This window comes from Hydra viridissima, unplaced genomic scaffold (assembly GCF_058129835.1).
Source record: "Hydra viridissima isolate aposymbiotic clone 2 unplaced genomic scaffold, HvirCarnegie_v1 scaffold_7, whole genome shotgun sequence".
Taxonomy (NCBI): domain Eukaryota; kingdom Metazoa; phylum Cnidaria; class Hydrozoa; order Anthoathecata; family Hydridae; genus Hydra; species Hydra viridissima.
In genome coordinates, this window is record NW_028324306.1 from 11,866,723 (window position 1) to 11,879,546 (window position 12,824).

Here is a 12,824-nt window from a genome sequence, read left to right on the forward strand (position 1 = left end):
TAATTGATGTAATGAGTTTGGATGCAGTACTCGACAGAATTAATCAAACCTTGTTATAAAATGTGTTGTAGCAATAAAACAAAAACCAAATTGTTTTTAATAATTTTGATTGACTTAAAAAAAAAAATTGTTATATTTACAAATAACACTACAAATTTTCAATTGGATTGATATCCGGGCCTTGAGCAGGCCAATCCAATAACTCTAATTCATTTTCTTTGAAATATATGTTTCGGATCATTGTCTTGTTGGAAAGCATATTGATCTGCTAATCCTAATTTATTGACGGAGGGGGTTGTTTTGTAAAATATTCACAAATCCAGTTCATGTTCAAGTTTCTTCAATTTGAACTAAGTTACTAACTCCGATTCAACTGAAACAGCCCCAAACAAGTACATTACCACTTCCATGTTTGATAGTTGCTTTATGAGTTCCTTAGTTCGAATTTACTTTCATCAGACCATAAAACTGATTTCCAAACATCTAGTGGCTTTGAAAAGTACTTTTTGAAAAGGAAAGGCGTTTTTCTTATTTTTTTCTCGAAATGAAAGATTTTTTTGTGACACGAGATCCATAAAACCCTGCAGAGCGAAGTCTACGTTGTATTGTTCGTTCAGAAACGTTCACGCATAGTTTCTCTTTAACAACTTTGGTAGAAGTAACAGGCTCTCGCTTTACTTCTCGTCCAACAACCTTATCTTCTCTAAATATTATTTTTGGTGGACGGCCTGAACGTGCTTTATTTTGCACACTTTCAATTTTTCATTTTTTTGTGTTATTGATTTTACCGTTGCCTTTGCTTTTATTATATTTTTCAGTAATTTTTCTTTACCCGAAGCCTCTTTCACAATCATCAAAAATCATTTACCGTATCTCAATACTAATTTCGTAGATCTCAGACGTTTTTGAAAACTTTTAAAATAAAACAAAAAAAGTAGGTATTAAAATATTTTAAGTTTTACTTTTTGTGGTGCAGACAAAAAAAAGTTAAATAACTTACCAGCAAAAAATAAACTTATAACACTAAAAAAAATAAACTTATAACACTAAAAAAATCATCAGGTATGAATAATTATGTCGTATATAAAATTGCACTTTTAATATAATCAAATTTTTAACACTAAATATAATCAAACATGATAACTTAACGTCATAATTGTTAACACAGAATTATTCTTTATTATCATGTTTACACATATTTATCTTTTTTTATAGCAATAAAGAATAATCACATTTTAGTATGAAAACAAAGTTTAGTAATATGCTAGGTTGTTGAATAATTTTACAATAAATGTTAATTGTGCCAAAAAATATTTAAAATTTCAAATCTTTTTCCAATTCTGTGATTTCCGAATTAAAATAGTCAAATCACGCCCAATACGTTTTCTTAAATTACGGAGGCACGGTGATGTTGCTTTTTTTTAAAAGATATTTCGCATTTCACTTGGAATAATGTGATTTCCATGATGCTCTCACAATCTACAAATCCTAGAGTAAAATGAATCCGCATAAATAATACGTAAATCCCTAAGTGCGTAAATCGTGCAATATGTAAATGCACGTATTTTAAATCTGTCATATTGCCTTGCAGTTAACAAGCTGTAGATCTACGTGCGCATGTCTGAGACAATACCTCCTGAAACTAATTGGTATAGTTCAAAACCTCTTTTTATTTATAATGGTTTTTCAATATCTCTACAAGGTGTTGGTTATATGAACCATTTAATCAAAATCTCTCGAAAGATTATACCTGTCATCTTCCACAACACCAGTCAATAAATGAACTTTTTTTCTTTGATTCTTTGTAATCGTTTCAAATGATGAATCTATTGAAAATTTCGCATCTTTTAAAAAGATGTATATTTATAACTCCATATTATGACGTACAATGTTATTTAAAAAGTAAGTCTTGTTTGTCATCAACAAATATTCAAAATAGTTTTATCTTTTTTGGGATCAACGATTTTAGTAGTGATGTTCTGGTCAGCAAATTTTCCACAGTTGTTTTATTTCAAAGGTGCCTGATCGTTCAATATATAGTCTTGCTAGTTCATCATTGCTTGGAGACAATTATTCTTCAAATTTTGAGTTTAAAAGAAAATACTCAATTAAGAACTCTTTCATTCAAGTTGAAATCCAAAATGAAGTTTATCCAAATGTAAACCAAAGTTGATATCAAATTGAAACCTCAAAAATAAAACTGAAAAATCGGTTTGGATTACAAAGGATGAATTTGAAAACAAACAAAAAAATCGTCTTTATCATGAAGCTAGACATTTCAGATAATTATTTTTTGTTTTAATCGATTTTTACTTATTTTAATACTATATTGATACTATATTTATTACACAAATATTTTCAACAATTCTTTGGTTTTTTGTATTCAGCGAGTCTTTGGTTTTTTATTTGTTATCCCTTTCTTGCTTCAGTTATCTTGATCGCGTTTCGATCGCAAATAAAAGAACGTAACAAATAAAAGAACTAAAACGTTCTAACAATTAAGAGGCGTTGATCTGAAGCTTTTAATTGAGACTATTTAGTTGAATCGCAGACGAAGTACGAGTACTTTGCAGTGATAGTGAAAATTTGGAAATCAATCTATTTTTCCTTCTATAACAATATAACAAGCCGATCAGCCTCTTGCGAAACGATAAATCATAAAACGTGTATATCAGAGGATTAATTACTGCATGGAGACTGTAAGAAGTCTCCGAAATCGTTTTTAAAATCACGATGGTGTTAGAGCTAAACTTACTTAAACTGTGCTCATCTTTTAAAATCCACAAAAGTTTGTTTGGAAACACCAAAAGTGTGAATGAAATTAAAATGGATATCAATATCGTCATGATGTTTTTGTTTGCTTTCAGTCGAATTCTTTGCTGTTCGTCGTTTAGCGCTCTATTTTTTCGATGAACTTTGCGTAACCACACGATCATGATGACGTAAACTATCGAAGTGAAAAGTATTGGAATAAAGTAATAAGCTAGAAATATAACCCAAGTATAAATTCGGGAACTTTTTTTTGACATATCCTCTTTGCATGTCCCAAAAATACTTATATTAAGAGCTTTGGCATGTGGTGCAACTGATCCAACTGCAAAAGAAACATTCATAACAATAAGCAGCCAAACTCTCTTTTTCGACAAAAAAAAACTAAACGGAAACAGAATTCCTGTGAATCTATCGATGGCAATAATGACTATAAATCCAATGCCAATATTCTCACAGAAGAGTAATGCAGGAGGAAGTACTTTGCATAAAAAGTTTCCATATAACCATTTGCACGTCCACACTTCAGGTATACTTACAAGAAGTAAAACAAATCCAAAAAAAAAATCCGCCATTGCCAATCCACATATTAATTTTCTGAACCTTGGAGTCACGCTCCAATCTTGAAATGTTAAACAAATAACCAAGCCATTTCCAGCAAGTGCTAGAACTGATAGTATGATATTAGGTATTGACCTTGGAAAATTAGAGTCGCACAGATGTAATGGCTTAACGTCTGTTTTAAAACCTAAAATTTCGCATATCTCTTCTAGGATTACATTCTCGCATAAGCATTCTTCGGCTGTTATGTTTGAGTCACAGCATATCTTCTCTAGCGTTAGTTCTTTTGACGAATTCTCAGAACAGACATTAAAATCACTCGTTTTATTGTGCACCCAATCTTTCTGTATTGATGTAGAATCAACTTTCATAAAAAGGATTGTTACAAAAATTACAAAACTGGGAAAAAAATGCATGTTGAAATTAACTAGTTGTATTTAGTTAAAGTTGTTTTCAGAATAACGGAACTTAGAAAGCTAAGAGTCTCCTAAGATTTCTTTTATCATTCATTAGACGAACCTTAGTGCAATATAAAACAAATATTAGAAGAAAACTGTTTAAGTATTGCAAAAGTGTAAATATTGTCTCGTCAAAAAAACGCAAGCCAGAAAGGTTTTTAAATTTATTATATTACTTTTCCAAATTGTTAAAATTTATCCTTTGATTTCTTAAAATTTTTTTTTTTGGTTTTCTCATTGTGTTTGGTGTGAGTTTAAAACAATTTCAATTCCAAAAGAAAATAAATGCGGAAAATTTTCTTCTACTTTAGGAATTTATCTTTACCAGCTTAAAATAAGTTGACTTTACGATGTGAAGAAACATTCACGATTATGATTTTAAAAGTCACAAACAGGAATTTCCAAAAAATATTAATGCGTGGCATAAGATATTACAGATGAGCGACACGATTAAAATGGTTGAAAAATGTGGAAAGTTGCGTTGCGTTTGGATGAAAAACTTTTTAAAAATGTTATCGAAAAATTTGACTGAATGGTTGAAGCTAAAAAAAAAAAAGCAAATTTGGAAAAAGAAATTATTTTTTTTGTAAAACTTACGTCTGAAGCAGGTTTTATAAAAACATAAAATGAATAAATCTCCTCAGATGTGTAAGATCGTTAATATGTCTTAAAAACTCCAGTTTATTTGGTTATAAATTGACGCTAGTACAACATAAAGATAAGCAAGACAAACAAGACAAGCTTTATAATAAAGGGGCTTTGTTAAAAAAGTGTTAATTGCATTTCTTTCCGCTTTTTTATTTTCTTGGTTCAAAAAAGCAAAAATCAAATTTGAAAATTAAAGTACAATCTAGTTAAAAAAAAAAAAAAACTTTGTCGGCAATAGTTAACAAAACTCAAGAGATTTAAGCTGCGTTACAAGCATGTCCAATCCGGATTTTGTTCAGCAAAAACTCTGTGGAACTTTTGCATCATACGTTACTTAGATACGGCATATGGTGTTTAGATATAAAATTGAGTTAGCTCTTGATCTTTTAACAAATCTTTTCCCTGCCGCAACTTACTCTATTCAAAATATTTGCTTAGCAGATCGATAACACGCTAATTTCTCAGTTAAATATTGTAGAATTTGCATGTGCGTGTCGAAATCTGCGAACTGCAATCATTTGTGATTTTTTTGTTCGTTTGTTTAAAAAAAAATTTAGAGCTTTCAAAATAAGTTCTACACATCACATTTTTTGTTTGGAATTTTTGCATAGTAGAGTAATTACAAGGGTTCTTGTAACTTGGAATCTATGTATGGATGGCGAATCCCACATTCTTTATTTTTAAGGGAGTGCCCAGAGATTTTTTAAAAACACAGATTTTTCTTGTTTATTCACAACTTTTCACTAATTATAAAAAAACTGTTGGCTTTCCAAGAATTTTTTTTACAAAAGATAAAAGAAAAAAAAAAGGTGTTGAAAATGGTGAGGAGTTTAAGTAATTAATGATCAAAGAGAGAGTAGAATTAACGCAGATTAAGCGCACTCTCAATAAACACTTACCAATTAAAAACTTTGTTAGGCTTTACGGTCCTGCTTATGTATTCAAAAATACCCCAAGAAGCTTACTTGATAAAAGTTCCGGCGAACTAAATTTTTAAGATGGGCATCATTGGCTTGACTTGATTGAGGTAGATTGAAGATCCTATTGTAATTTGAGTGGCCGCTCTATCTTTCCAGTTCCCGTCCCCCAGGTCACCAGCGAGGGTTAGAAAAAAGTATTCCTGGATTTTTTTCAAAGACTAAATTCCAATTTTTTAAAAAAACTAAATTTCACTCAAGAAAATCTTTCACTGAAAATAATTTTTATCAGAGAAGTATTGCTAATTTCTGTTATTTTTCCAATAATAAAGAAGATTTCCAGAAAAATACCCTGAGTTAATGTAACTTCTTTTTTACACTTCCCCTCTTCTCTCTATGCTAGTTTTAGGCGCCCCAATCATCGAGTAGAGTTTGCATACATGAAAATTGTAGTCGTTTTCGAAAACACTGGTATCTGAAATTATCAACATACAACTTTGCTTGCTTATTTCTAATTCGCTTACAGTGAAAGTCTCCAATGTAAACTTCAGATCATACCTTAAAATATGATCTAAAAATGATTCGCAAATTATTCAGCATAAGTATTCATAAAAAAAAGTTATTGTCTCTGAAATCAGAAGGTTTGTGTTTGACCTCCTGATTTCAAACACAAAAGAAGCTTCTTTTATACTCGAAAGTAAAAGGTTCTAATAGTAAACTATTAAACGTGTGTGCATATTGTTTCCTGGTTTCTTAATGAATTCTTACTTTTCGGTCACCAAGGTTCTCTAAAAAACTAAGTGACTGTGTAGGTGGCTTTAAACGTTCATTTTACAGAAAAGAATTTTAAAATGAATGAAAATATCTATTATTAGAGTGTAGCTGTATGCTTTTATTTATTGATCGTTAAAAACTTCTGCGTTCAATATTTCCATTGTATATCCAGGTAACTTATGGGTTTTCTATCTAATTCAGGTACAATCTTTGTTAAAACCTTTCAAAACTTGTTTAATCTGGCATAGTTTTATATGTAATGGTACCAGGATAATTCTATCTTTATTTGAAAGCAAAGATATTTTGTGCAGCTATTTTGTTGACCAAGAAGAAAGTTAACCATCTTCACAAGTTTCTCAATTTGATAAAAAGAGGGGGGCTGTTGTTTAAAAAAATACAATCCAAGCTACTCTTGCATTGTATTTTTTTAAACAACATGCATTGATTTTATGGCGGATTTACTACAGAGGGGTTATGTATTCGTTCCTTGTGCTAACCACAATTGTTGTTGATGCTAAAAAAATTGCGTGTTTTTTTTTTCCACTTTAAAAATATATTTAGAGACATTTTATGTTATATTCAAGTTTGTTCCTGTTAACATTTGAAATGAAGTATTGTAATGTTATGATTATCAACGCCGGTAGAGTTTTCGGTACTGCCAGTGTTTTCTCTCCTTCAAACCAACAACTCCCGAAATTCTATCGAAAAAAACGTTAAATTTTAACTTGTTAGATAATCGCAACATTGTGATGAATATTTGCTTCACAAATTCCAATCGTCTATAATTATATGTATTTGTTTGCTTTTTTGAATTGTGAATGATGAGCTATTAAAACAATTTTGTTTTTTCTGCATTTGCGCTGTTAATAAGAAGTATACGATTAGCTCCAAATAACTTTAAAATTAAACGTTTAAAATCAAAAGCAAGTAATGTATGGGTGAAGATCACAAGTGGATTTACTTTTCGACATTTTGAAGCCAAGAAGTGAAACAACAAGTGATGGTAATACTGCAGGGCAATTTTTCTAGCTATAGTGTAATTGGGAATATAAGTTAATAAAGGTTTCATCAAAATACTATTATTTGAACACTGACCTGTAGTTACTTAACCAACAGTGATGCATTAAATACAGCTTTTTATAGAGCTGTACCTTATACTACGTACTATCCAGAATTCATAGGTAAATAATTCATAGAGGCGAGGTTACAGAAAATTACTAAATCGTCAAAGCTCAGCGTTTAAAAACAATCAAGCTATAGCTTTGAAGTCAGACCTTTACATCCCAGGAATATTTTGATAATAAACAGAACACAAAATGACTTCAATGCACAGAATAAAAATATTGGTTTGTTATAAGTCTTTTATTTTTGTTCATAAAATAAAGTTTTGGGACCATCATATTCACACACATTTCCGCATTTTGCGCATATAAAATGCCAACTCGACTTAAAGAGGCTATTTTTGATGAAAAGTTAAATTCGCTTAACAAGCACCCTTTAAATCTTCGCATCCTTTCAAATGTGATTTATGACTATCTTCATGGAAGATAATTTTTTAAGGATATTTCCAACAGAGGTGCGAAAGGATAACTATAAAAGAACATTTTAGGTTGAGTAAAACCATGGAGAAGTCAATGAAAAAACAGCTGACATATTTTAGCTTTAAAAAGAGTCATCCCCATCGATCCAAGTTTTCTTAATCCTATTTTAGAAAAACGACGGAGTCAGAGCTGCAGAAATGTGCCTGACATATGCCTACACTTATGTGATTTAGAGCGATAAGTTGATAAACACTATGATAAAATCGATGAAAATTGACGCATTGAATATAAACCAAATAGCGAATGGCTTGATAAAACTGCATGAGAATATGCACAGCAAAAAGTTCAACAAAGGTGATATTGTTGTGAGAGCGGGGTTTTCTAAGTGCGTAGAGTGTGAGATTCTGTAATGGACTGGGGTTTATGAGTAGCACAAATTAGTATAGCGCAGAGATGTGTGGGTGACAAAAATGTAAGAGTAGTGAAGGAATAGTGCAAGGTTTGTGATTTTGTGTGGCGCGGTTACTTTTGAAGCAATAGTGTGATGGGGTCAACAATGTAAGGGAAGTGTTCTTGAGTAGCGCGGGAAGAGAGTGCGAGAAAGGTGAAGATTTTTAATGAAAATGTTAATGCATGTAGTAACAACAGTAATGGTGCCTAACTCGAAATCTATACAAAACGATAAAACTTACCACTGGTTTTTCTTTTCTTAATTACATTACTTAATAAATATTTTCAACAACTTATCTCATGAATATATCCTTTTAGTATTTACAAATACAAATAATAATCTTTGTAATACCGATAATATTATGTAATCAAAGTCACTCAAATATTTTCTCTTACTACCTTTGGACTCGTGGCCAAAAAGACTTTCTACATTAGAACTATTTTAACTTTGAAACCATCCTTTTCTCTTTTTCAAAAAAATCTTTTTAAATTCTTCCTCAAAAAAATTCTCCCTTTGATTTTCTCATAAAATTTTCTCACAAAAGAAGCAGCTTGTAAACAAACCACATCCGTTTTTATTTGGCATGTAGCTAACACGTTGAACAATCATTAGGCATCGTAGTTATTGCTCTAACAATATTTGCTTTATTAAGGCATAAAGAAAAACAACTCTTAAACTATTTTTGTGTGAAATATCAAAAGCTTCATAACTATTAACTGTCAAAAGCAGTACTCCACGAAATATTCACTAATACTGTCATTGTAATCTTATGTAAGTGAAACTACAACGCTTTTTATACAAGTGGCAACTTTTTACAGACTTATACTAAGTATGAATAGCTTCAGTAGAGGTTTTAATTGGTCAATTGTGTAAATAGCACTTTTGACAGCAAGATAATGGCATTTAATGAACGAAACGCTCCTCGATCCGTTGGTTGCAACATTGAAGTTGTAGTCTCTAGTTACACACACCCTGTAAAAATGACAATTAATACCAACTTCATGTCCCCTGGAAATCCTTTTAGGGGTAAATAGTATATGGGTACAAGGTTCACCACAAGAAATTTCAAAATCAAAAATGGCCGTCCGAGCGAGATATTCACATTCAAAGTTTTTGGTCCATAGTTCTCATTTTCGCAGATTAGATTTAGTCAAAACTTAACATGTTGTTTGTTTTTTTCTATATTGAGAAGCTTTTTATTGCTACTAGTAGAAACAGCAACTGTTTGCAACATTGGTACCACAATCATGTACATGACTATACTAGGGTGTAAGTTTTAACCATATCATGAATTTTAAGCCAAAGCATGAAACAGACAAATAAAGGTAACAAACGGAATTTTATTCTGGTCAATTCATTATAGCATGTATAAAGAACACACTCTGATGCTACAATTTCTGTCATTCCAGATAAATTCACATATGTTTACTGTTTAAGTCCACAACACATTGCAAAAGTTGAAGATTGTAATCAGGATGAGTTTGGTCCCTTTTGAATCGCTGCCGATAATTAGCAAAGTTGGAATGCATTGCCTCGGTTGTTTGTTCACTAAAGAGTCCCAAAGAACAGTGATTTCTAGAAATGAACTGAGGAACATGATGGAAAAGAGAATAAACTTTCGGTGTCCCAGTTCTTGGAAGATTTAAATGCCTCAATCTTCTGACTGTAATAGTTATACTTATCCTCAGGTAGAAACACGCGATTTGTCTCAAGCAGTAATTTGCAATCCAATCAGTTATTCGATTAAATGTTATGTCTCGAACAAAGTTCGAGTGAAGCTTACAAAAGTATTCCCTTGAGGTCAAAAAAGCATCATTAGAGAGGTAAAAGCTCGAGTTAACCGAGGGTTTTATAAGCATTGTTCGAGTAAAGCAACAGTTAGAGACAACTTAGTTACTTCGTATTAGAAGTAAGTTTTCTTAACTCTCGTCACCTGCTACAAACATTTTCCAATTCTTAAACTTAATCAAAAACACGACTTTTATACACCCAATTTTATTTTCATGTGCTCACCAAAAACATTACAACCGCTTACTAACACGTGCTATATACAGTACGATAGAAGCTTACATGCCGTTCAACATATCAAAGAAAAATAAAATACATTTTAAGTTTGGATAAATTACAAATAAATACATTTAAAGTCTAAAGTTGCAAAACTAGACTAGAATAAACTGGATTGGGATAAACAAAGTTATTTATTTAGCAGGACTCAAAGCATCAAGTACTCTATCGATGCTGCAATCTTTGGAAATCAATAACTGGCGCAACCATCCACCTTCGTTGTCAAAACCCATTGCTTCCATTTGGCGAAGAGATTTTTCGAGCTTTGACTCTTTCTGATTATTGCTTTCTTTCTCCACAAAAATAAAGTCGTTGGGTGTATTTGAAGGTGGCTAAAAATTTGTAAAACATTTTTTAAGCAATAAATTTAAAAAATATGAAACAACAGCAACATGCTTCAGTGTATTTTAAATATATATAAGTTTTTTGCAAATTTTAGCTATATATTAAACTTTAACTCTACCTGCTGAGCTACAAGTTGAGGAAACAGCTGCCCAATAAATTTACCAAGACCATTTTGTAGATCACCCTGCTGCAACTCAGAAGTCTGTTGCGGCAGCGGATCAACCAGGTTTGTTTGTGGTTTTACAGCTTCTAAAATGTTGTTTGCAACTACTTGTGGTGACTTCATACAATTTTGTGCTACATCAGTAGGTTCAGCTTCAGCTTTGGACTGCTTTTCAATGGTAAAGTCCTTTGTTTCAAAAGAACTTGCTTGATTTACTTCTTCTTTTTTTCCAGACACTTCATTAGTTGATGCAACTGCATTTTCTTTTTCATCACCTCTAGCACATTCTTCATCGCAATTAATATTACATTGTCTCATGAAAGCTTTTGCCATATCATGCATCAGCTCAGCATCTACTCCAAATGCCTCATTTACATGCTTTATTACCTCCTCTAGCTTCTCACGAAAGTTAAACTTCTTGGGTTGATCAGGATTTGCAGACTGTTGGCAACCTCTCAAAGCAATCTCAGGATCAAGACCTAACATTGACATCCACAGCTTTATCGTCTCTTCAAAACACCTTTGATCCGATGAACTGTCATTTGCAGCTTGCTCTTCAGAATGGCAATTTTTGAAGCACTGCTCAGAATCAGTATTCTTTTCTGTTGCAGTATTATTATTCATACCTTTAAAAGGACAACTCTTAAATCTTTTTCTATCTCTTCCTCTGCATGTATTTCTTCCCAAATGATGTGAAAACGGAAATTGACAGTAATATAAACGCTTAGACAAACGTGGTACAGTAATACACAGCATTTCATGGTCTAACGGATGTTCTCCTTTTTGCTGGCACACAGAGCATAAGTCATAGTCATAACACTGAGTGCATTTGAATCGAGAGCCATAAATTTTGGAGTCACATCCATCACACAAAACTCCAACATGTTCTTGCTGTAGTACACTTGGTTCACTGAGTTTTACTGAAACAATAAAAAATAAAAAACAAACTCAAAAAAAAAAAAAGAAAAAGAAAGAAAAAGCAAGTTAAAAAGGAAATTTAACAACTATCTTTACTACTTTCATATTACATAAGTTTGTTCAAAGCTTTTACATAAAAAAACTAGCTTAGCAAGGAACAAATCTTTGCTGTAACTTACTAAAAGTGTTTTGTTTTTAAATAACCTATTTATATACCTTTGACATAAAGTTTAAGGCATCCGTTATTGATGCATTCAAAGGCTTGCTGCAGTTCAATGTCAGATGAGATCGAAATGAAATCACTTTCTAGATCTAAATTTAAAAAGATAAAATTAAACTCGTTTATTTAGTAGCCTATAAAGCTAGGGTATTACATGTATATTTTAACAGCACATAACTATGTCATTAATACTTTAGTATATAAATTATAACGTAGCTACACACTTTAACACTATACCTTGATAAAATAACTCAAGATCTTTTCTTAACAAATCTGTAAACACTTGGCGAATCTTTCCTAAAATGTATTCGTAATTGCCAGCCAGTTGTGTTTCGACTGTAAACTTTCGAATTTCTTTGTTCTGTTGATTTTCAACATAATAAACTTTAACAGAAACTTCCCTCTCATAAGTCGACATCTTTTTCCTTTTGTCCGTAGTTGCTGAAGCAGTTTCTTTTTTTTTCTTTCTTAAAATTTTAGTTGATTAGAACATATTTAGCGCTGGCTTTTAAACAGATTCATAAAATCCTGAGTCATTATGAGTATGCATGACTTGCAAAAAAAATAACATATTTTTTTTGCAAGTCATGCGTATTCTTTACGAAATTTTTCTGCTTTGTTATGATGTTTTGAACAATTAGCTTTAAAACGGTTTAAAAAGTAATGGTTAGTTTTCTCAACGTTTGTCACAACTGATTTGGGCTTTTGGTCTAAGAACCGTTTGATAAATCGTTGAAATCATCATGAGATCAAGAATAACCAAAATAAGTGTCTAAATTCAAAACTTTCCGTCTTGAAATCCAGTCACTAAAATACATGGTATTAAAAATTTTGGATTTTGATAAAGGAAAGATTGAAATAATGTAAAAGTTGTAATCAGGATTCCAATTGAACGACATTTATTTAATTAATTTGTTAGAAATGTTTTAAAAATTTGTCAATGTTGCACTCAAGAAATATTTTCACGGCAAGCGTCAAATCTATGTGTTTTGTGT

At 31.4% G+C, this 12,824-nt stretch overlaps 2 protein-coding genes and 1 long non-coding RNA gene across 3 annotated transcripts; 1 reads left to right on the top strand and 2 right to left on the bottom strand.

The window, feature by feature from the left end:
- Positions 1-1,176: 1,176 nt before the first annotated feature.
- LOC145184300 (neuropeptide receptor 15-like) lies at positions 1,177-4,152 on the bottom strand. Its single transcript, XM_090092276.1, has 2 exons — positions 1,751-4,152; positions 1,177-1,488 (listed from the first exon to the last, which is right to left on the bottom strand). Exon 1 carries the CDS (start codon positions 3,744-3,746, stop codon positions 2,523-2,525), a length of 1,224 nt encoding a protein of 407 aa, XP_089948402.1. The 5' UTR covers positions 3,747-4,152; the 3' UTR covers positions 1,177-1,488; positions 1,751-2,522.
- LOC149886145 (uncharacterized) lies at positions 3,788-4,363 on the top strand. Its single transcript, XR_016453923.1, has 2 exons — positions 3,788-3,942; positions 4,100-4,363. It is a non-coding gene; the product is annotated as an uncharacterized LOC149886145 (long non-coding RNA).
- A 5,735-nt stretch (positions 4,364-10,098) lies between these two features.
- Positions 10,099-12,800, bottom strand: LOC145184179 (uncharacterized). Its single transcript, XM_080059795.2, has 4 exons — positions 12,067-12,800; positions 11,826-11,921; positions 10,647-11,611; positions 10,099-10,515 (listed from the first exon to the last, which is right to left on the bottom strand). The coding sequence occupies exons 1-4, from the start codon at positions 12,245-12,247 to the stop codon at positions 10,318-10,320; spliced, it is 1,440 nt and encodes a 479-aa protein (XP_079915921.2). The 5' UTR covers positions 12,248-12,800; the 3' UTR covers positions 10,099-10,317.
- Positions 12,801-12,824: the final 24 nt, after the last annotated feature.

Coding starts and splice junctions, on each gene's coding strand:
- LOC145184179 (XM_080059795.2), bottom strand. CDS start 12,247: ATGTCGACTTATGAGAGGGAAGTTTCTGTTAAAGTTTATTATGTTGAA. Junction 11,922..12,066: donor TCTTGAGTTATTTTATCAAG/GTATAGTGTTAA, acceptor TTTTAAATTTAG/ATCTAGAAAGTGATTTCATT. Junction 11,612..11,825: donor CCTTAAACTTTATGTCAAAG/GTATATAAATAG, acceptor TTATTGTTTCAG/TAAAACTCAGTGAACCAAGT.
- LOC145184300 (XM_090092276.1), bottom strand. CDS start 3,746: ATGCATTTTTTTCCCAGTTTTGTAATTTTTGTAACAATCCTTTTTATG.